A 24,969-nucleotide genomic window follows, 5' to 3' on the forward strand; every position below is an offset into this window, starting at 1 on the left:
TATGATCGCCTCAATTCTCAAAGGCTATCGGACTGAAATTTTCACGTTTGGCTTATTTTTTATCATGTTTTCTGTCAATGAAAGACTTTTTGAGTTTTGACATTAAATTTTATTTTGAGAATGTTTTATTTAATTGTAAACACAGTGACAGCATCTGCTGCTCTTATTCTCTCTTTGCAATTCATACAGGACAAACTGAGACTCTAAATGTACTGATGAAACATAAATACTAAAAATATAAACATATGAAACAAAGACCTGAATCATATAATATTACTTGGACATATTTAGAATAAATGACATACAAGCCCAAAATTAACCGTATAAGTATTCAGGTCAGTTTAGCGGAGGTGAGATCAGATTTATTCAGAAGTTTGGTTTGTGTTTCTTCACCTCCACCATCAGATGATGAAGGTTGATGAGCTCTGAGCGCGCCGCCACGCTGCGGAATGTGGGCTGGGAGAGGACCTTATGGAAACCATGATAATACTGAATCAGCTGGGTCAGCGCCCCCTAGTGAACAGAAGACAAAACTGTTAACCGCATGAAATGTTTTACACAGACACACACACGGTTTGAGCACAGCAGGAAGTTTTACCTGGATGATGCTGGTTCCATTTTTAAAGTTGGTAAAGGAACGCATGACGTCCTGACTCAGGACCTCCACAGACTGCTTCCATGTGTTGGAGAAGCCCCGAACCAACTGATTGATACGTGCTGAAAAACAGACGTGTGACAGACATTGTTACAACAGTGAGGAATAAAAACAGCTAATAACTCCATCTAATTAACCTACAGACACCAAAACAACAGATGATACAGACTCTCAGACTACCTGTGATTTTTCTCAACAACAAGTCGTCGTTACAATTCTGATGGCTTATCTCATATACATCAGTTTCCTAATACAATAAATCTTTGAACAAATATTGAGAACCGCAGAATAATTATTGATAACCATTTTTTAAAAATAATTGTATTAAAGGCACAATCTGCGACAATGACACAGGACGAGCCATTACTTAATACAGAAATTCCTCTGGATTTACAAATCCTTTGGAACTTTTGGGATAATGTGAGTACACAACCGCATGAAATATATCACAATGTGCAAGTGGTTTTTAAATATTTTATTACAAAAATCTTACATATTGTGGCTTTAATCTTACATATTGTGACAGAACTTGTGTCATTTTGTATAAATAAAACTGAATTGAATACTGGACTTTTTCGTGTCCTTAATTTTATGAATCCAAGTCAAAAATAAAACAATACAAAATATTCTTAATTTTGTTCTATTTAACAGAGTCTAATTTAACAGGTTTTGTATCTAAAGGGTTAGGGTTTGATGTAAGCTAGAAAACTATGATATGCAAAACAGTAGTAAAGTATTAACTCTGTGTAAATACCACGTTTAGTAGGGATGCTCCGATCGATCGGCCGCAGATAACGTCATTAAATGACTCGATCTAATGAACCGATCTTTCTGTTTACTTTTGTCATCATAGCGCTTCTGAATACGGCTGCAATTAGAGACCCTTTTATGTAGTGCAAGCATTTTTATAAACCGTTGCTCATGTGCGACGTGCAGATTTGCATTAGTCTCCCTCTCTGCCTTTACAGAGATATGTGTGTATTTTCTATGAAGAAACGCTCCGGTCAACAGTGTGATGCGTCTTCACATCCCCATCAAACAGTGTATACAACACATATCTATCACGGACAATTGCATCCTCATGCCGAAAGTTTATTATTTGCATGCGTTTTGACAGTTTAAACTTTCATTTTCCTCACAGCTGCTCTTGTCTGTGTACACCTGCCACGTGCACACACAGCAGTCTGTCATCAGTGCATGTAACCAGAGCGATCTCTCTAACGTCTTAAAGCTACAGTAACCTAATTTATCTTTCAATAAAATCACTCCCTGCTCTTCACTAAAGAACTGTTGTACTTCATACGAATGCGTGTATATTTAATTCATACAGTTAAGACTGAAGTGTTTTATTTTCATTAATTATAGCAGACATAAGCCATTTTAAAGGCATATTAAATTTCTCTTTGAAGAAGAAATATTTGTTGTGCTAATTTATTTGATTCTCTATTAAAACAATAATATACCTAATTACTTTAAATAATATAACAAAGGCAACATCTGTGCTTTTACTTTATATAGAAAAAATGTTAACAGTTAAAGTCATCAAAGAGCTTGCATATCAGCTTGAAAAATCGGCATTGGTATCGGCCGATCACAAAGACAACAAATCGGTATCGGCCTGCAAAAATCCTGATCGGAGCATCCCTAACGTTTAGTTATGATACACAATCAATCATTTTAATGAAAACAACAGGCAAGACACTGTTCTGCTTATGACAATGGGCTAAAACCAGCCTCAGTGATGTCATCACCTGTCACATAACAGTCCAGCATGACATACTGAAAACTGTGCACTTCATCATCAGTCACAGACCCGATGAACATAAACAACTACTGTATAACTGATAGCGTTTGACGGGAGGACTTGAGCTCAACTTTAAAAAATACAGGCAGTGGCGCGCGTCACACAGAAGTTGTGTGTCAGTTTGTATTTGCTGTGTAGCGCTGTGATAACGCCTTAGCACTAATGGGAGAGGCGAGCACCGTAGTGTTGGCCGATATGCCCCATTTTGAGATCGTCCTATCGTCAGCCTGTGAGATCGGCGATGTTCATTTTTTACTCATTGTCACTTGATGGGTGGACAAAAAAGAACAAGAGCAACACCGTCATGACCGCAACCTTCTTAAACCTGAAGCCATTAATGCGAGTGCGTCATTAAAACCCAAACCATAATTACTTAATAACTGTAAAAACTTGCAAATGCGCGCGCACATACATACAAACAATTCAATGCATTTGTTTAGTTCTGTTGCAGAAGGCTACACGTGTCAGGCAGTGGTGCTCTCAAAGGTGCCTTTTTAAACATACAGGTCCAGCGGAACGTGATCATATTTTAAACAGGAGGGACATGTTGCTACAACTCATTGAAATGCATATCATAAACAGGATTAATACCTAGTGATCTGACTTCAGGCAGAGCGCAGCTCTCTGCACGTCCGCGAGAGTGGCGCCAATATGCAGCGAGTCATATTTTAAACAAAAAGTAAAGTTTGCCTCAACAAATGCCTGAACAAATACTTAATTATTACTACTTTAGTTTATGTTTAGACTTCGGACAGACGCGAGAGCGCATGCACGTGAGACAGAGAGAAACGCAGCAGCTCGTAACGCGGTGGGCTGGATCTAGGAGGAGTCCAATACGCACGCATTAAGTGCAGGTACGTGCAATAAGGAATTCTCTCTTTACAAGCTCTGCGGAAAAGCATGCAATGTGGATGTTAATGTAAAACTATGATGATAATAATAACCATTCGCCAACTATCGTCATGCAGGGCTTGACATTAACTTTTTGAGCAACTTGTCCTTTGGACAAGTAAATTTGTGTTTCACTTGTCCATGCACAAAAGTCACTTGTCCGGGTAAAGATTTATAATATAATGCATTTTTTGTGTTTTGCTAATCAGTGGCGGAGCAAGGGATTTTCAGTGGTGGCCAGGCAGGGGACAGCAGTTACTCTGGTGGCACATAAAATCTCTATCATCCATCCTTAAAATACTTTTAAGTATTGTAGGTGTGTTAATCAGAATAATGTATAACATACAATTGCTACAATACTTGAATTTTAATTAAAATGAATTGAGATTAACATAAAATTTATAGTCATAATTCAACCTCATGTTTTTTTAAACTATTTAATCAAATAAAACTCTTGAAATTTACTTTGAAACCAGGATTTATATCTCCCATTGCTGAAAATACTATAGACACCAAAAAAGAATGTGAATTTAGGCCACTGAAATGTATTTTACTAAGATTCATTTGGCTGCTTCTTGTTACTCTTTCTGAAGAATGATGCTATATCTGCTGCCTTTCTCTTCATTTTTCCCACATTTCAATGATTGTAGAAAAGTGTCACCTTTAATAAATGGACTAATCCGGTCACCCCTGTTATTAAGTGCGAAATGGACTGTTCCAAAACGTACCGCTAGAGAGTCTGCGCAGTGTCGGAGAATAGAGCAGGTGAATGATAACGGGAAAGGAGATCGTCTCAATAATGTAAATAGTTATAGTTTAAATAAGCAGGATTGATACAAATCAAAGGGCGTTTTGTGGACTGTGCGTGTGCGTGCATTATACTAACCACACATCTATGCACATTTAATAAAGTCAACGATTTGAATACTTTGAGTGAGACATACTTGTTCTAACCGGACAAACTGTAGCCTTCAACCAAACCCGGACTAGCAATTAAAGCAAAATAATAGATGATTTTTCAATGAATGTCTGACATAAAAAAACTAAAGCAAAACATTACCATGTTTTAAAACTTATTAGAATAAATGTATCTAGATTATCTGTTATATATATATATATATATATAAAATCAATCTTAAACCTAGCATTTACGCTGTAATGTTCGTGTGGGATTTTTAATGTACAGTGACGAACTCTGTCAGATTCAAATCGCTGTCGCGCAGCACGCACACATGTTCGGCGATCAGGTTTAATGCGCGCACCGCTTGATTAGTAACAATGACAGTACATGTAAACGTGTGTGTCGGCGTGCCGTGCTCTCTGTTCAATATTCCGCTCTGTGTTTGCGCTGCGCGTTCTGCTCTGTCGTTAACGGCACATAACGTGAAGTAACATTGATTGAAATTTAACTTGTCCAGTCGGACAACTAATTTTCTCTTACACTTGTCCTACAAAAAATCCACTTGTCCCGGACAAGCGGACAAACCTTAATGTCGAGCCCTGTAATCATGACTATCGCCATGAAAGCATGCCATTGGCAATATGGCTGAAGATCGTCGATACACGATACTATCGTTTATCGGCACAACCCTAAAGCACCGTTTATTTTTTTGGGTTATATTTTTAACCGTTTATTACTTTGGATTAAGCCAAAAACAAAACTGTGTAGTAAGACTGAATACACTTACCTTCATCATTTTTTAATTTGTCAAGTTGTCCTTTCTCCATTAGTGCCTCACTTTCCTTTACAAATGCAATCATTCCTCCGAATGGAGGTGAGAGGATCTCCTCTATAAACTCCTGTCACACACAAACAAGGCATACATAAAACATACATTTCTCATTAATTGATTTTTCTGACCCTGACTTAAAACACAAGATATCAAATCAGGGTAACTCTTTATTTAAAGGTAGGGTAACAGATTTGATCCTGAAACATTTTTTGTTATGCTGGTTAAAAGTCTCCTTACATCCTGATAGCAATCACTGTGTTAAGTTGTTTAAATGTATTTGTAGAAATTTATGTCATCTGTGAAAGGCGTAAAACCAAAAAATGTTCAACAAATCATAGATTTCGGTCCGAACGGACGTTTCCATTTTTGTCCCTCATACGCAAGCATAATTTGAATGCCCACCGCGCAGCGAGTCCACGCAGACACCATACGTCATCGGCGCGTTCACGTGCGCTCACCTACTGCCTGTAAACAGTGAGAACAGCAAACTTTTTTGCTAAATTGACAACCTACACAGGAGGCACAAAACTAAAGGCATCTTTTATAACAACAACAGCAAAAACTGCCTGGATCAGCAAGAGCAAAAACCAAAATGAACATCGGTAACTTTACTGCTTTACCAAGAGATGCAAACAGCTGCAGGACGCAAAGGGTCTGAAAGAGTCGTTGCACAGTTTATTTTGGTAACGTAGGTACGCGATATGTTTGTATTGAGATGGATTCAGATATTCTACTTTGATGAAACATTGTGTTGCTTATGAAATTTGTGTTCGTTTACGGATTAGCGTAAAGATATAGTTACTACGTCTACACAACCGAACGTGTGCTTAAACTAATTCTGATGTAAACCAGTTGTTTGGTTATTTTGGCAGTGTTATTCGACTTTGTACTGCAAAGTTTTCTCACTGGTGAATGAGACATGAGATGTGACCGTCTGATCTGTGCGTGTTCATGTGTTTTGAAAGAGGCGTGACTTTGGATGGCGGTTTGACTTGAGGGTGGGATCGGGATTTCATTGCTAGGCGGCTACCGTTAGCATTTTTCAAAATGTGTTACCCTACCTTTAATTCATGATTTAAAACATAGTTAAATAAAACAATAAAATAGTAGATAGATAACTAATTTAAATTACGTTTTAAAAAGCATTTGCCCATTGCTTTTTATTGTCGATTTGCCAAATACTTTTCTTTATCCAATTGTCAATCGGGTTAGAAGATGCCATTGGACAATGGCATTTAGGCATCTACAAGTCTAATAATCTCAAGTAATTTGAGTCCAAATCAAGTCAAACTAGAGTTTCCTTCACCACTGACTGACTCCCAGTATAAAACCCATTATCATAAATAACATAAATCTCAGGATGTTGTACCTGCGTTCTGGCCAGCAGCAGCTGCTGAAAGCCCTCCACTTCTTTACTGTCATCGGCGGCTCTCTCCTGTAACACACAAGACACCCAACCTTCAGCTGCTGAACAGACCTGACTGAAGAAAGACTTCATCAAGCAGAAGATGTTTGTGTTTAACTGCACCATGAGAACGCCCAGCATCATATCATAGTTGTTGATGAGGACTCTCAGCTGATCTCGCCTGGAAGGAAATTCAGCTGCCATCTTAAGCACAAAGTTCTCCACCTCAATCTGAAATCAGGATTAATCTCAGATCAGGTCAATGAAATGCTTCTCTTTAAAGAAACACAGCTTTTGTTCTCCTTACCTGCAGCTGTCCCAGGAGCGTGTGGGTCCTTTCATTAGGAAACGTTTGATTTATGCTGACAATAGCAGAGGAAAACTCAGCGTAGCGTCGCGTGATCTACACCAACAGGAATTCAAACGGAGGAGTTAGGTCAGCTCATTTAAATGCATGATAACATTTCAGCCTAAAACTAAAAGGAAAATAAATGTGATACTAAGGGTGCTAGCAGTGAGCACACTGAATTTAACCCTCATTCTCCCATATTCCGGACAACGATGCAGAAGTATATATGAAAACAGACTCCGTTGCGGATACGCCATAGGACCTACACACAACTATAATGAGCCCTTTAGTCAGAACATCCTAGGAAATTCGGTAGCTGTGTCTAGAACGTATAGCATGTTTTTGAAGTCGATTGGAATTTTGGTGATTTCTGAAATCCGATCTGTTAGAAAAGACATAGCACACTTCTTCAGACCAGTTCAAATGTTTGTGGAAAGTGTGGGATGTGGTTTGAAAGCTCAAGGAGGAGTTAAGATGCAGAAATTCTAGTCTCAGTAGATGAAGAACTAGATAGTAAAATTTGTGGACAACATTACGTTGCATGCCCTTAACATTTAAAACAGATTGACAGATCTAACCTGGACCTCAGACGTGTAGTTTAAACATGTTCTAAATGGTTGTTAATGTCAAAACATGAAGTTAACATGTTTATACATGAAGTCAGCATGTTTCAGCATTAGGGTTGTGCCGATAGACGATAGTATAGTGTATCGCCGATCTTCAGACATATCGCCAATGGCAGGCTTTCATGGCGATAGTCAAGATGATAGTTTGCAAATGGTTATTATTATTATTATCATAGTTTAACATTAACATGCACATTGCATGCTTTTCCTCACATGAGGGTTTGTGGGCTTCACTTTACGTGGAGAGCTTGTAAAGAGAGAATTCCTTCTTGCACGCACCTGTACTTAACGCTCACGTCTTGGACTCCTTCTTCATGCACGTCATGAGCAGCTGCGCTTCTCTCTGTCTCACATGCACGTGCTCTCGCATCTGTCCGAAAACTAAATGTAAACCAAAGTAGTAATCCTTATGTATTTATTCAGTTTAATGCGTTTCATGCGAGCTGAGGCAAACTATCCCTTTTGTTTTAAATATAACCCGCTGTATATTGGCGCCTCTCTCACTCTCGCGGACGTGCAGAGAGCTGCGCTCTGCCCGAAGTCAGATCACTAGGTAGTATGATATGCATTTCAAGGAGTTGTAGCAATACATCCCTCATGTTTAAAATATGATTGTGTTTAAAACGTGATTGCGTTTCGCTGGACTGATGTGTTTAAAAAGGCACCTCTGAAAGCACCACTGCTTGACATGTGTAGCCTTCTGCAACAGCACTAAACAAATGCATTGAATTGTTTGTATGTGCGTGCGCATTTGTGTGCGCAGGTGCATGCTTTTACAGTCATTAAGTAATCATGTTAAACAATCAGGATTATGATTTTTCCCATAATTGAGCAACCCTAGCTTTGACATTTCCTTGCACCAAAGAGGCTGTTAGTGCGCAGAGGGTTAAAACCAGCGAGTCTCGTTCCCTGGCACGCAGGACATTTTAGAGCGCCTGATGATGCGATCGGATTAATAGCATCAGTTTTAAGAAGGTTGCGGTCATGACGTTGTTGCTCTTGTTCTTTTTTTGTCCACCAATCAAGTGACTTGTCATAATAAGTAAAAAAGAAAAAAAAACGAGTAAACTACTGCCCCGCCCCCCGATACTATCGTGTATCGCCGATCTCACAGGCTGACGACAGGACGATCTCAAAATGGGGCATATCGCCCAACACTATTCAGCATAGTCTCTCCAGAACTAAGATTCTCATTAGATGCTTCATCGCTATAAGACAACATTTCTACCATAATGTAGTGAACGTCAGTAAATGTTTAACTCAATAAAAATCATGCTTTTCAGAAATCAACAATGGCCATACTGGTCATTAAGCACTAGTTTATATATCAATGTGTATGAAGGTTCTTACATAATGTGGTCTTGTGTCCAGTACTCCCAGTTTCTGTGGGTCAGTGTTTCGAATGCTTTGGATATTCATCTCCAAAATGAGCTCAAATCTCGGCCACAACAATTCCAGCACAGCTTCCCAGTACCTGCAGCCCACAAACACAAAAAACTAAATATTTTATCTAAGACACATCAATTACAAAAAGCTTTATACAGTGAGGAAAATAAGTATTTGAACACCCTGCTATTTTGCAAGCTGGAGAGGTCTGAAATTGTCATCGTAGGTGCATGTCCACTGTGAGAGACATAATCTTAACCAGAAATCACAATTTTGTAACAATTTATTTGTAGGATACAGCTGCAAATAAGTATTTGAACACCTGTCTATCAGCTAGAATTCTGACCCTCAAAGACCTGTTAGGGGCCAGTCACACCAAAAGCACTTTAAACGCTTGCAAACGCAAGGCGCGACGCACTGCCTTTAAAAAAAAAGAGCAGTGAGACGCGGCTTTTCATATTGCTAAGCGACCACCGAATCAAATGTCTTGTCAATCAAATATTGAAGCGTGAGCGCTCTTTTGCTGTTAACTGTCATATAAGCAGAAACTTTAAAAAGAGGGCGCTTGCTCTGACCTTGTTTGAGGATGAGAGGTGCACAAACACGCAGGAGAGAGTGAGCGAGTGGAGTCCGGTTCTTCAAAGCAACTGTAAACTTCCCTCACCACAACGTAAGGCCCGCCTCTGCCCTCATTCGATTGGACAATGGAAAGACGCGAATGACGTCGGGCGCTTCTCCGCTGTCAGCGTTCCTTCAAAAACGCGTGCGCGGCGGGCGGCAAAAAAACCGCAAGGCACTCGGCGCGCATAAACAGCGCGCAAGCGCGCCCTGCCCATAGAATATCATTCAAAAAAGGCGCCTGCAACTGCCATAAACGCTTTTGGTGTGACTGGCCCCTTAGTCTGCCTTTAAAATGTCCACCTCCACTCCATTTATTATCCTAAATTAGATGCACCTGTTTGAGGTTGTTAGCTGCATAAAGACACCTGTCCACCCCATACAATCAGTAAGAATCCAACTACTAACATGGTCAAGACCAAAGAGCTGTCCAAAGACACTAGACACAAAATTATACACCTCCACAAGGCTGAAAAGGGCTACGGGGAAATTGCCAAGCAGCATGGTGAAAAAAGGTCAACTGTTGGGGCAATCATTAGAAAATGGAAGCAGCTAAACTGTCAATCTCCCTCGGACTGGGGCTCCATGCAAGATCTCACCTCGTGGGGTCTCAAAGAGTCTAAGAAAGGTGAGAAATCAGCCCAGAACTACACGGGAGGAGCTGGTCAATGACCTGAAAAGAGCAGGGACGACTGTTTCCAAGGGTAGTGTTGGTAATACACTAAGATGCATGGTTTGAAATCATGCATGGCAGGGAAGGTTCCCCTGCTTAAACCAGCACATGTCCAGGCCCGTCTTAAGTTTGCCAATGACCATTTGGATGATCCAGAGGAGTCATGGGAGAAAGTCATGTGGTCAGATGAGAACAAAATAGAACTTTTTGCTCATAATTCCACTTTTTCCCATAATTGAGCAACCCTAGCTTTGACATTTCCTTGCACCAGAGAGGCTGTTAGTGCCATAGACTGTAAAAAAGATGGACGACGCCTGTTTGCTCTCTTCCATTGGTGAAAAGTGAAGCCGCCAGTTGCCCGATATGGCGCTGACATCTTGGGTCTTGAGTCTGCGCAATAGCGATTTCGGGACCAGTCATGCGCAGTAGTGAGCAGGAAGGGAAGGCGCGAAGTCAAAACCCCCGCCCTCGCTTTCGTAGAATGCGCATATCACACGATATCACAGCTGTCAATCATGACGTGACGCCACCGTTTTTATATCATTAAATAACTAACTAAACACAAACCTATTTTAAAAACAAACATTTGAATTTACATCAGCGTGATAAAAACTACAGGAAAGGACAGAAACCAGCTTCGGAAAAAAGATAATTGAAGTGTAATTAATTTTTTTAGTTGGTCTCAAGTCCCATTGCATAACATGGGGAGGCGGGCTTTATAACCTATACTGGGACCGGTCACTGGGGGGCGATCGAGACGTTTTGGCTTCACTTTTTAGGGCTTGTGCGGCACGCTTGGTTAGTGCGCAGAGGGTTAAAACCAGCGAGTCTCATTCCCTGGCACGCAGGACATTTTAGAGCGCCTGATGACGCGCTTGGATTAATAGCATCAGTTTTAAGAAGGTTGCGGTCATGACGTTGTTGCTCTTGTTCTTTTTTGTCCACCAATCAAGTGACTTGTCATAATAAGTAAAAAAGAAAAAAAATTAGTAAACTACTGCCCCGCCCCCCGATACTATCGTGTATCGCCGATCTCACAGGCTGACGATAGGACAATCTCAAAATGGGGCATATCGCCCACTATTCAGCATAGTCTCTCCAGAACTAGGATTCTCATTAGATGCTTCATCGCTATAAGACAACATTTCTACCATAATGTAGTGAACGTCAGTGAATGTTTAACTCAATAAAAATCATGCTTTTCAGAAATCAACAATGGCCATACTGGTCATCAAGCACTCGTTTACATATCAATGTGTATGAGGGTTCTTACATAATATGGTCTTGTGTTTTTGCTCATAATTCCACTAAACATGTCTGAAGGAAGAAGAATGATGAGTACCATCCCAAGAACACCATCCCTACTGTAAAGCATGGGGGTGGTAGCATCATGCTTTGGGGGTGTTTTTCTGCACATGGGACAGGGCGACTTCACTGTATTTTGGGGAACAACCTCCTTCCCTCAGTTACAGCATTGAAGATGGGTCGAGGCTGGGTCTTCCAACATGACAATTTTCCTCACTGTATTAAGTTGATGGTATTCACATTAACAGTAAAGGAATATTCCATTTTCTTAAAAGAAAAATCCAGATAATTTACCCACCACCATGTCATCCAAAATGTCGATGTCCCTCTCGAGAAGAAATTATGTTTTCCGAGGAAAACACTGCAGGATTTTTCTCATTTTAAATGGACTTTAATAGACACCAACAATTAACACTTAACTCAACACGTAACAGTTTTTTTCAACGGAGCTTCAAAGGACCACAAACAATTCCAAACCAGGCACAAGGGTCTCATCCAGCAAAACGACCGTCATCTTTGACCAGAAAAACAACAAATATACACTTTTAAAACACAACTTCTCGTCGAGATCCGGTCGTGATGCGCCAGCGCGACCCCACGCAATACGCCATGACGTCAAGAGGTCACAGAGGACGAACGCGAAACTACGCCCCAGTGTTTACAAGTGTAAAGATAGAGGACCGTTCTGACGTTGTTGTATGTGGAATGATACTAATTAATGTCTTATTTAGTGTCAGTTTATTGTTTAAAATGGTCCGCAAATGTGCGTTTTATATATGTAACACGTGACCTCCCTACATCACTACGCATTTACGTTAGGTCGCGCTGGACCGGATCCAGAGGAGAAGTTGTCCTTTAAAAGTGTATATCTGTCATTTTCCCTGTCAAAAATGACAATCGTTTTGCTAGATAAGACCCTTATGCCTCGTTTGGGATTGTTAATAGTTCTTTGAAACTCCGTTGAAAAAAACTGTTACGTGTTGAGTTAAGTGTTAATTGTTGGTGTCTATTAAAGTCCATCAAAATGAGAAAAATCCTGCAATGTTCCCCTCAAAAAACACAACTTCCTCTCGACTGAACAAAGAAAGACATCAACATTTTGGATGACATGGTGGTGAGCAAACTATCTGGATTTTTCCCCCAAGAAAATTGAATATTCCTTTAAGTAAATAAGTTCAACAAATTCAAAGTTCAAGTTTCATTATTACATTATCTGTTACTTGTATCTTTAAAAAAATAGTTCATCATGTTAATTTTTATATGGACAATTTAAATATGGTGGCACACCAATAACATCAAATGTCATTTGTTTTTGGGTGTCTTCTGCTTCATGATGTGAGGATCTTTAGTAAACAAGATACAACAGTATACAAACATCAAAAATCTATAAATATTAAATTGTGTTGAGCAGCCCTCTTGTGACGCTGACACTGTTGACGACATCATTACCCATGGACTCGTGCATTTAGGAGGTAGTTTGGATACCTCCTACATGCACGAGTCCATGGGTAATGATGTTGTCCACAGTTTCAGCGTCACAAGAGGGCTACTCAACTCGTTCATCCTCATTTCTTTTCATAGCATCTTAGCTCCACAGGATGCGAGGACAGAGAAGTTGACCCATGTTGCTATTTTATACAAATTGGCCTCTAAGCAACATTTATTAATGAAATACACACAAAATGAAGCTTATGTCGCTGTCAGTCTGCCTCTACATAAACATCATTGACAGCGGTGGATTGTGTGGTAAAGATTGTGTCTGATTTAAAGACCCAGAGACTGACTTGTCAAGCGCAGGAACATTTCTCTTGGCTGTGATGGCTTTGAAGCGCAGGATGATATGAATGCAAAGAAACACTGCAATACTGTCGTAACAGTCCGTCAAGTACGTCGCCAGATTCTTCTGCAGGCCAAGAGAAATTAAACAAACATTAAAACTTTGTGTTGGTTATTTTAACAGGTATACACCGTATCCTTGTTTTGGTTCAAGTATAAAATGAAATGCCACAGAATCACAATACTTTTAAAGACATCTCTTGAGATATTGGTCTTTGTAATGGCATGGCATGACTGTACCAGGAACATGCTGAGGGTTTTTCCCATAACGCTGTTGAACAGATCCAACCCCGAGTTTCCTGCCACCATAAAGAAGTCAGACAAGAAAAGGAATTCTCGACAGCCGTTATCCAAGAGAGCGTAATGTTGACTGCGGAAGAGTGTTTCATACGGGTATCTGACAGAAAAAGAGAAAGAGGCATGGGTAAAAATAACTTAATTTATTTTATAACCTGATGTCTTATGATTTCCCTCCTTGATAAATAAGAGATGCTGCCTAGGAATATCAAGCATATCTTCAAAATAATGTGTTGAGAATAAAGCAAGTAGTGTAGTCTTTGTGTTTCTTATATGGCTCATTTCTAACAGACCATGAACTCCAGGTACTGCAGTTTTACAAGACTCAAAATAATAACCAGATCCATCGGTCTCCTCACGGAAAGGTGCTGTTTGTCAGGGACTTGTGAACACTTGTGTGTTTTTCTCTAATGTACTGGGGGGGCCAAAGTCATCCAAATCATCATACAATATATCATAAACAGTCCTCTCTACAGTAGATGTATTTTGTCCTCCAGATGAGATGAGTAATGCTAGTTTGATTTGACAGTGATGTCTTACTCTGCATTCTCCTTTCTGAGCGGCGTGTGGGATCAGTATGGGACCCTCCAGCTCCACAGGACTCAAAACTGCACCCCGCTGACCAAGAGTAAAGATCGTGTTCCTGCTCTTCAAAGATGGTTTCGAGAAAAAACCTGCACTGTTGTTAAAGATCACATAACACGCTTTTGCTCATATCATGTTAATCTTAAGTACTTAGTATTACACCTTTCATATCTCTGAAGAGTCTTTATTTTGGTCAGATTTATAAAACACAGACCAGCTGTACCAACATTTTCCATAGAAAAGCTGAGCTCCTGGAGGCGTAACGAGTTCAACGGGAAGCTAAAAAAAAAACTTAAATTTCGCTCTCAAACAAAAACACACTTCTCTGGTGATGTTGATTTCAGCTCTTAGTTGGTGTGTCTTTAGACCTGAAGATAGTGTCCCTGAAGTATGTATGCTAATACTTTATGAGACTTTCATCAAGCGTGCATAAAGGATATCTTTTTTGGCTGTGTCCTCCTCCCCCATTAGATCATCCTTGTCTGCAACATCTTCATACTGGCAGAAAGAAAGAAATACACATGAATCTAAAAACAGTTTTGTTTCATTAAGTGTTTTTATAGGTATGTTAAATTCTTGTGATAAAAACACAAGAGATACGTCTGATGACCATTTTGTAAGCTGGCTTTTATCAAAGGACATGTAGGGCAGAATAAGTCTGAAGTTAAATGTGAAATATCATGGTGTGCTCATAGTTTCATTTCATTTATCCTCTCTTTCAAATGTTTAATATTACATGTATTTTTGATACAAAAGTTGTCTATACACTTCACATGCAGAATTTTTTTATTTGTGTATTCGGACCTTGTCCTATAGTTTAATAATAAAGAATCTAAATGTCTATAAAGGCACAGACTCCACAGATTCTCTTTTGCTATCGAGTATTAATGGGCTGTTACGTTATTATTATCCAAACATAAATAAACTCTCTTTTGTTTTGTTACATTAAAGAAGACACACTCAGATTATCAATATTTATAATTTTTGAGCATGTTCAGACTTACACATTCGCTGTGTGTGTTAGTGACAAAATACTGCCTGTAACTCCGTTAGGGCTGCAGCTATCGATTCTTTTTGTAATCGATTAATCTAGCATTGAATCGATCATTTAATCGAGAAAATCGGATACATTTTTGTGTTTTTAAACAACCAAAACAAATAATGCATAACGAAAATGACGTGGCTGTAAAATGTTCAAGCATTTGGCTTTTATTTCTAAAAAAAAAACAGAGGTATTGACATTTGGCTCCAAAAAAATAAGCCAATTAATTAAATTTTTACCCATTTAGTGTTTATAAGTGCCAGTGCCAACAATTAAGCACTTTAATTTATTAATATGCACAACAAGTTTCATGCTGTAATCTAGCCCTGACATTAAAGTAAATATCTGGTTTATGTACATTTCTACACCTGCAGCATTTATCATTAGGCTACTAAATAATATATAGTTTCTGGGGTAAGCCTATTTGCTATGGTAACAACCTGTGTGTGTGCGCGTACGTGCACCTGTGTTTGTGTGTGTGTGTGCACGCGTTCTGTGCGTGAGGAAGAGTGACACCCCAGTCAGACATTCAGTTGCTTCATTGCAGTGTGGTACGGCAGAAATACATACATTCATTTTCAATAGAAGGCTGCATTTGGTTTGCATCACTTGCATTGCGTCCCGGTGTATACAGTGAATGCATGCTGAAATTATTGTTGCGGCTACATAAAAGTTCAAGCATATGTGATGCATTGCGCGATCGGTTTGACTAGCGTGAGAGATACGATGGTGCATGCATGATGTGGTCCTTTTTTAAGCTATACTCTCTTGCAATTGAACGTGAATACGTTTACTTCTTAAAACATCAAAGCTAAACATCATATCTAGTCAAACCGCATAACGACATCGCTACAAATACAGTATGGGATTAAAATCAGCGAAAGCTACGTTACCTTGATTCAGCGACGCTTGGTGAAACAGCAGTGGATGTTTTCGGTTCAGATGCTGAATAAGAATGTAATGATCCCAAACTTTAGACATTCTTTCTCTGCCGTTTATGGACATATTTACTATCCGCCATCGCGCCAAATAAATTCAAAATGTATCACGCGCTATGATGTGCTTTCTGAACATTGAACAACGGTCCGTGTGAATCAGATCTCTGCGCGTATAGTGCGCGTCATAGGAATTTAACGAGGCTTTGAGGCAGAATTTTTGTGTAACTGCGTCCGTGAAAAACATCATTCATCATGTCTCACCTGCACTTTTAGCAGTCTACCGCTGTATGACTTAAAGTAACTGAAGTAGATTTTGCTCATGGTGTCCACGTACTCATCCCGGATCTCTTTAGCAACTGACCTCTCATTAGCCAAGAGGAACTGATAGAAGAACCTGCATATAACCAGAAACATACAAACACATATATAATAATAATAATAATAATAATATATTTTTTAATAAGCTGACTCCGTATTGGTCAGCATTGTGCATCTCAGGCAACAGAAATAAGAAAATGACGAAATGGAGAAAAAAAACATTAAAACAATTGGCTAAGGGCAGCCACTATATTTAATGCTTACATTCAGGGTTACTAATTTGTAAATAAAAGAATGTGCTGTGTGTTTTTTAGTAGCGAGTACTTTAGTACCTGTATTTGAGCAATGTGTTCTGGGGGATTTGATAGTTGGTCATAGGCTTTCTGAACGAGTAAATCTTCTGCAGAATAAACTCACGGATCTTTGAGACTGCCTTTTAAAACAAAGTAGATGAAGTAAAGTAGACATTAAACAAGGGATTTCCTACACTTAAATACTAACACTCTTTCTTTTTCTCACATAACCAAATAATTTAAATATTAACATAAACCAATATTTTACGTCTCTTTGAAAACAGTCACTGTTTTTGTTAGTTTTCACCTGGTAAGCTACTGTCCTGCAGACTTTAGTTTCAACACACCTGTCTGTAATTATCAAGCAACCTTGCCTGCATCCCAATTCGCCTACTATGCCCTAAAAGTATGTACAGTTTTTGTTATGGGAAGGTATGGACATTTGAATTCTTTAAAGTGCCCATATTATGAAAAACTCACTTTTTCTGGGTTTTGTGGTGTTCATTTGTGTCTCTGTTGCTCCCACACGCATACAAACTTGGAAAAAAAATCCATCCATGCTGTTTTGAGTGAGATACACGTTTCTGAATGTCCTCTGCCTTGAATCTCAGATTGCACGAGTTTAAACTCAGCGCCGTTGTGACGTAACTAGCCATTTCGTCACATTCTGTTTGAATCTTCATGCCCACCACCCCACTCGCAGGTCTCCCCCCACCAGGTAGCTAGAGAGAGCACAGACCAGTCACTTCGCTGATACCCTCTATGCCAGTAATTCTTAAAGTGTGGTCCGCGGACCACTAGTGGTCCGCCAAACCTCCCCAGTGGTCCGCCAAAAGATGACATAAACTAGGCAAGTGTTTATACAAAATAGTCACTTATTTAAGTAGTTTTTTAATGCACTTGCGAAACTGTGATATCAGTTCTTGCCATTCTGTTTTAATAACGTAAAATATGGATCGGTGGCTAAACCAAAGAGGAGTCAAAAGAAAAGATCAAGTGTCAACTGAAAGCAGCTAACAATCCACAGATCTATTAGTTTTGTAATGTACTAGTTTTTGTTTAAAATGTGTAAAATCCCTGTAATTTCAGTGATTTTGGACATTAAGGGGATTTTTTTTTCATTGTTACCAGACTTCATACCCAGCACCTCAGTTTTAAACTAATGGCTCTTTGGAATGACATTAAGTGGGACCTAGGCTGTTATAGTATGTTTATGTTATAGTAGTTTTTTTGCGCATGTGCAGTTTGCTGTTCATATTAAGCTGCAACTCATTTCACACTTTTTTAAATGAAATAAAATTCATATAATAATTTCTGAACATAGCATTGCATTTGTGTATAAAAAATAGTTTTTTTGACTTGAAACAGTTGCATATTAAACTTAAATTTAGCTTATCATTCTTATTTTGTTGTTTTTTGGGGGCGTGTTAGAGTGGGATTCTGTTAGGTGATCCTCAGAAATAAATTGGAAGATAAAGTGGTCCTTGGCCTGAAAAAGTTTGAGAAACACTGCTCTATGCTGTTATCATGTCTCACGGAAATAACAGCGCTATTTGGATATTATGGATTATACTCCCGCCTACTTTTAAAAACAAAGTTTTAACGCGTGCTTATTGGAACCCGGAGTAGTCTTATATACAGTGTGTTACTATGCAAATAGTCCTCAGATTGTAGGCGATAAGACGTTCATGCGAAATCTGATGTAAACAACAGACTACGTATCTATATTTCACGGATTATACGCATTTGTGGACAAAAATGGTCATTGGATTTTTTTGTACTTTCATGGATTATTCACACATCTGAAACAGACTTGATTCGATTCGCGATCGATATATCAAAACAGGTAAGAAGTCACGTTATATTTTGCATGTTGTCATCTTCAGTCACAAACTACATTTATGATGCTAGAGCATCTGTATCTCAAAACAGAGACTATACTATACTAATTATACCTTTTAAATGTATAGACGGTTTCAGCAGTAACAACATAAACAAGCAGCTGTCGCACGTAACTTCCGGTAAACTCCGCTAAGAATAAATAACAACAAAGTTTCTTTAAACGTAGGTTATTTATATAACAAGCAAAAAAAAACAACACATAGATTACCTAGGAAACCAAAACATTTGTTATTTTCGACGAGGCATTTGTTCAAGAGATCAGTTTAGCAACTAGTCAAACCATTAGAAAAACAAAACCGGAAGTAAGGTTCGAAGCCAGACGTGTATCACGTGCGTCCGATGAAACCGTCTATAGCAATAGGAATAATATTGTTTAGACAGTAGGCTATATAGATATTTTTTGCAGGCTAGATAGTTTGCAGCGTGGTTTCGAAAGTAAAAAAAAAAAATGTACGGCTTTATTTTACAATTCTACATGAACTAAGTAATAGTGCTTTGCCAAACTAAAAGTGTTTTGCCAAACTAACCGAGACCAGGCCTTACCGACCCGGCTTTTCTGACGAGGCTAACATACCCCCGAGTCTCTATCACTTTCCCAAGATACGGTCCGGACCTCCCGCTAGCTTCTAGCAATTAGCACGCAGTCCACAAGCAGTATACATCCCCCGCTGGGTCTAAATTTCTGTCATTTGTGAAAATAATGCGTTTGAAAAATAACGGGAATATGTTAGCATTGTCCAGGGAAAACGAGTGTATTGTTGAGACTGCTACATCATAATTTACTCTGGAATCATTGTGTGTCATGCGTTTCTTCTCCTGGAGTGTACTTATTAGTGATACTTTTTTGCTTGATTTGTCTGTTGGCAACATAAACCGTTAATAATAATCTATAAAAATAACACAGTATGGTCTGTACTGCTCACGATACCACTGAGCATGCGCACATGATGTTAGTAGTGGGGCGTGATCAAAGGAGCAGCAGCTCATAAATATGTAATGACCACCTCAAAACAGCACAATCTGAAATGCACTAAAACAGAGGCTACTAGAGATGGGTAACAATCTTTTCCTACAAGCTATTTCGATCAAACAACTTTTTAAACATGTTTGATGGAACTCATACACCTATTTAACTTGTGGAAAAGCAGTCATAAGATGGGCACTTTAACAGAGATGGGACATACTAAATCTAATTTTGACTACTATTTAGTACTGATTAGTTGCTTCAGCTGTGTTTGATTGGGGTTGGAGCTCAAATCTGCAGGACAGTAGCTCACCAGTAGGGCTGGAGACACCTGTGGTGGAGGGACAAAAATGACAGAATTCACCTTTAACCATCTTCTACCAAACATTCATTCTTACTTTGATTTTGAGGCGATCTACGATGTCCTGTATGTCTGAGCAGGCAAGGGTCTCTCTGAAGCTGAGCTCTTTAGCAAAGTTGATCTTGTTATTGAGTTCATGAAGTTGTTCCAGAAACTCCTGCTCTGTGACAGGACTGTCCAAAATCACACTGCAGCACACACACGTACACACACACACACACACACACACACACACACACACACACAAAGTTATATACACTCTTCTTCTCATATCCAGGGAAAAAGTAAGCATTGCCTCATAATAAACACACTTAATCCTTACGCGATCATGGTGCTGGGAACGACCAGTTCATCCACCAGCTGGCTAAGCTGACTACGGACGGCCTGCCTGTTCTTTAGTCTCATGTTCATACTGACAGACTGCTGCTGTAGTGTTTGGATTTCACTGCTGATAGATGACAGGTCACTCTGAAAACTGCTCAACATACCCTCCATACGCTGGAGAGAAAGAAACCGAATCTCAGTTTGATATTATAGAAATGGATTGTTTGTGTATTTGAGTGACAATGGTGTGAAATCCGTACGTGTGACCCTTGACTTAGGGCTGGGACGATTAATCGTGCAATTATGTCTGCTATGCTTCTCAATGAATTATTGTTAAATGCCAGTACATTCAAAAGCCAGAAGGCGCTCTCATGCAAAACTCAATATGCACCACCATCATGATAATAAAGAATATTTATAATGATTATTTATGTTTGACGATTTATGCTTTTCAACATGTTTATGTTATAAACAACTCATACTCACAGTGATTTTAGATTGATAAGGACTTCCTACTGATCAATGAGCCATAATACATAAAAGGGCTGTGCATAACATTCAGATCGATTCAGATGGGTATTTTTAGTATGAATCGCGATTAATCATTCCAGCCCTAGCTTGACTACACTCACCTCCAGTATAGAGTCACAGGCTGTGATCTGGTTGTGTAAAGAGGCAATGTTTTGACTCTCCTTAATATCTACACCAGCTGAGGTCAAGGCTTTTTCCGTAATCATAACAACTTTTCATTACATCTTAATTGCTCATCCCGGTTAAACTAGTTTATGGTACTTTCTCTCACCATGTCCTAGCACAACAAACTTTGCATGTTAACTGTGAAACAAAGTGTTACTTGATCCTTAACTCTTTCCCCGCCATTGACGAGATAACTCACAGAAATCGCAAGATAACTTGTCAATTAAAGCAACACTAACGTTTCCAAAAAGTTTCAGTCGTTCTTCCACTCGAAACAGGGTGAACGGCACTTTCACATTCGCTTTGCAGCCCTCTATCGGCCAAAACCGCACTAAAGAAGTTTCCAACCGTCGGGTCGCAGTCCTGTAGTTCGAGTGAAAACTACAAAAACTTGCTTTACGGCAGACCTACAATCCAATCAGAGCCAGCTATGCTGCAGTAGGCTCAATTATTTAAGACAGTGATAATGAACAATTCTGCTTCCAACCTGTAGGGGGAGCAAAGAGCAAAAACTCTTTAGTGTTGCTTTAAGAGAAATGCTTTCCTGCCAATGACGAGAAAATCCACCAGGTGGCGCACTTCCGCAACTTGTATAACGCGGAAGTAGCGCCAACGTGAAAGAGAAAGAACTCAGTGTATGTTTTAAAGATCGCTCTGCATCTGCTCTCTATCAAAAGTCCTTCACAAAAATTTAATTATCTCAGCTTTTTGTTCAAAATTGGGTGTTTTTAAAGAAACCTACCCATATATGAGAGGTGATAAAAGAGAACTAATGAAGGTAGGAGGAAACAGGTGTTTTGTTTGTTTGTTTGAAAGCAGAGGGTCTGTTCTTTCATTTGATATATTGTTTGTTTATATATTTAAACAAGAACATTTTCAGAAAGGCATTAAACTTTTGTGAAAATCATGAAAAATGTCTGGCAACTTTTTTTTTTAAACGCTGGCGGGGAAAGAGTTAAATGCTTTACATTCTTTAGATATTAATGCTTAAAACAGACAAGAGAAATTATACTTGAATAACAGATACAGAATATAAGATATTCGTCACCCACACTAAATCAAAATAAAGGAAAAGAAACCATACTTGGCCTAAAGCCCGGAATACACTGCGGGATTTTTGCCCTCCTATAAGATCATTAGCTTATCACACTGTGCGACATGGATCGCTTAAACTCGGGTACAACAGGCATGTAGACTGTACAATGATGACACAGAAGATTCGCCGGCTGCGCCACACGTTAGCGCGACATCACCAGCATGCGCTCGTGGTAAACAAATACCAGTGCGCAGGTCGTAGCAGCAAACACACTGTGCGGTGATCATGCTGAATTTCTGACACTGTCAGAAACCTATCGTATCTTTAGGCGCAAGACCGAGAAAATGTCCGTCTCTCACTGTACGACATAGGACCACCGATGGCAATCTTTCGTCTGGGACAGCCAATAACCGCGCAGTGTATCCCGGGCTTAAGGAGAATTAGGACATTTTTATTTTAAAAATCAACTTAACTTAAAATACCGCAATGCAAAGAATCAATATATAACTGAAATTGTAAGGTATTTGTGTTGTGCTGATTACAATTTTATAAACAACTGTATAACGTTTAGCAAATGGGTGCATTTACGGTAATGCAAGATTATTACCACTGAAAATAGTCAGAATCACAAAACACATCCAGACTAACAGTAGTACAGTAATAAGAATATAGGGAGAAAAACTTATTTTAAGAAATGATGTTTCAATGCAACAAAAAGTTATAGTCCTAAACCTAGTTTCACTTAGCTTCTGCAAAAGATTATTTCTTGTGTTTTTTATTTCGAGTGAAATGTGATGCAGACATGTTTTTGTCAGATTGTTTAGTGTAAGAAGAGAGTAAAGTGTGGATGGATACAGTCTTTGATTGATGCCTGTTCAATGTGCTGCAGTTCTGTCTCCACTTGTTTGGAGTACTGTCGCAGGTCCACACCCTATACAACAACAACAGCATTACCACATTAAAGATCACAGATGATGACATCATACACTAGGGCTGCACAAGTCACATTCTGTGTAATAAGGTAACCGTATACATGTAATAATTGAGTTCATATTATTATTGATGATTATTAGTTATGCCAACTGGTCTGCTAAGGCGAGTACCTAACCATCTGACACACACCCAGGCTTAATCAACCTGAGGTGGGCCAACCCCAGCAGAGGGTGTCTTGTGATAAAAGGCGAAACACCAGGTGGTACACGAACTTACGATGCATCCTGGTGGTAAAGCCTTGTTTAGCAGTTATTGTCAAGAACTTAGTACAGATTCATTGTTGGTGTAACATTAACATTATAACATCTAGACCTTTATTGAACCTATTGTTTTTATTTTCCCAGTGTTTGTTGCATGTACATGACAAAATGATAAGCACAACAGTTAATTTGCCATATGAAAAATGCAAAGCCCAAGTTGCTCTTTACAACCACTTCATTTTCCATGAAGATGTAGTTACCTACAAACTCATTCTAGAATAACTTCTTTCTTTCTTTAATAGAGCTATTCTATTAATTAGAGCTTTCCCTTTTCTTTCATTTTTTTTTTAAATAGAACTATCATTAATATTTTACATCGCATGTTTTTCAATATTGTGCAGTCCTATCGCACACAGAAATATAAATGCATCTCACTGTCTTCAGAGCCTCCTTTACAAGATCATCCTCAAGATTTGCTTGAATGTGAACTGTGAAGAGAATAAACAAATGTTTTCATCCAACAACTCCACTTCCCTTAGATATCAATAATTCAATAACATATTATTTCTTAACCTGGGGGCCGGGACCCGCAGGGGGTCCTCAACAGATTACACACTGAAATTCAGGTAATTTTCGATATTGGATCTGTCTGGCACTTTAATATTACTTAAAATTATTAAAAATAAGGCCAAAAAGGCATTAAAATAAGATAAAAAACCAAAAATCTATACATTTCTTATTTTGTAATGAATGTATGTCTAGTCATGCCAGGGTTTAGCACACTGTTGGGTTCAAATTTTGTTTTGGGCCTTGAAGTGAAAAAGGTTCAGTACTTCTAAAGACTTACTGTCCACCTCATCCAGAATGAACTCGTCTGTGGTGAGGTCCAGATCGCCCAGGTGAAGAGGAGGAAGATCATCCGATTGTGATTTCTACCAACACATCAAGACATCAACCAAAAACTTCTGCTGACAAGAGCTGCACTTCCAGTTTTAGGCATACATACAGTAAAAATTACGCTCACAAATACTGATATGTTTAAGGATAAGGTGTTTATACTGTATGTTAAAATACCTTCTTCATAATCTATAACGTTATCTATCGTACTCATCCCCTGAAACACCGTGTAAAACTGTGGCTTTACTAAACATTGTTCTGAGCGACAGACATTTTAAACAAACACGTAAATTACAAATAATCAAATGATAAATAAACAAAAAAAAGACGTGAGAACTGTGTTATATATCTGACATGACATATGAAGGTACTTTTGTGTGTGATAATGCCCTGTCGCGGTCAGTAAACAGACCTTTGCAATGCATTATAATGACAGCTGGGTTCAACTGTGTTGTGTGTCTACGCGTTTTAAACATGTTCCGTTTAATACAATACTACACGGATACGAAATGAATGAAATCTTTTACCTCAGTCTGTAAATAAGCCATCGCACTAGACACCGAATCAAGAGCTGCGTTTATATGAATCGATTCAGCGACCCGCGATTCCGCCATCGCGTCTGTAGTCCATGAAATACTACAAATCCCGTCAGCAATTGCGTTCTGCTGATATTAGTTCCACAGAAATTACAACCAATTTTTACTCATTTGTTTTAGACTATAAAATACTAAAGAAAATTATTTTAAGTAAACATTTTCAAATGTGTACTGAATTACAATATTTAGGTTAGATGCACATGTAACACGTCTCCATCAGTTAATGCTTCTGTCAGAACAATAAAA

The 24,969-nt window shown here is 38.9% G+C and overlaps 1 protein-coding gene across 1 annotated transcript; it reads right to left on the reverse strand.

The window, feature by feature from the left end:
* Window positions 1–86: 86 nt before the first annotated feature.
* vps52 (VPS52 subunit of GARP complex) lies at window positions 87–24,901 on the reverse strand. Its single transcript, XM_055219257.2, has 20 exons — window positions 24,655–24,901; window positions 24,078–24,162; window positions 23,666–23,718; window positions 22,893–22,968; window positions 20,938–21,005; window positions 20,304–20,479; window positions 20,019–20,169; window positions 16,794–16,894; window positions 16,405–16,537; window positions 14,604–14,661; window positions 14,119–14,252; window positions 13,522–13,677; window positions 13,230–13,348; window positions 8,814–8,937; window positions 6,796–6,891; window positions 6,612–6,719; window positions 6,453–6,518; window positions 5,039–5,150; window positions 599–717; window positions 87–513 (listed from the first exon to the last, which is right to left on the reverse strand). Exons 1-20 carry the CDS (start codon window positions 24,739–24,741, stop codon window positions 367–369), a joined length of 2,169 nt encoding a protein of 722 aa, XP_055075232.2. The 5' UTR covers window positions 24,742–24,901; the 3' UTR covers window positions 87–366.
* Between the last annotated feature and the right edge of the window lie 68 nt (window positions 24,902–24,969).

The sequence above is a fragment of the Misgurnus anguillicaudatus genome, chromosome 20 (genome assembly GCF_027580225.2).
Source record: "Misgurnus anguillicaudatus chromosome 20, ASM2758022v2, whole genome shotgun sequence".
NCBI classification, from domain to species: Eukaryota; Metazoa; Chordata; class Actinopteri; order Cypriniformes; family Cobitidae; genus Misgurnus; species Misgurnus anguillicaudatus.

Excerpts from the sequence above, each read along its gene's own strand:
- vps52 (XM_055219257.2), bottom strand. The coding sequence starts at position 24,741 with ATGGCGGAATCGCGGGTCGCTGAATCGATTCATATAAACGCAGCTCTT. Across the intron at positions 24,163-24,654 it reads TGGCTTATTTACAGACTGAG|AAATCACAATCGGATGATCT; the intron begins GTAAAAGATTTC and ends ATGTGTTGGTAG. Across the intron at positions 14,662-16,404 it reads GTAGACTGCTAAAAGTGCAG|TATGAAGATGTTGCAGACAA; the intron begins GTGAGACATGAT and ends TCTTTCTGCCAG.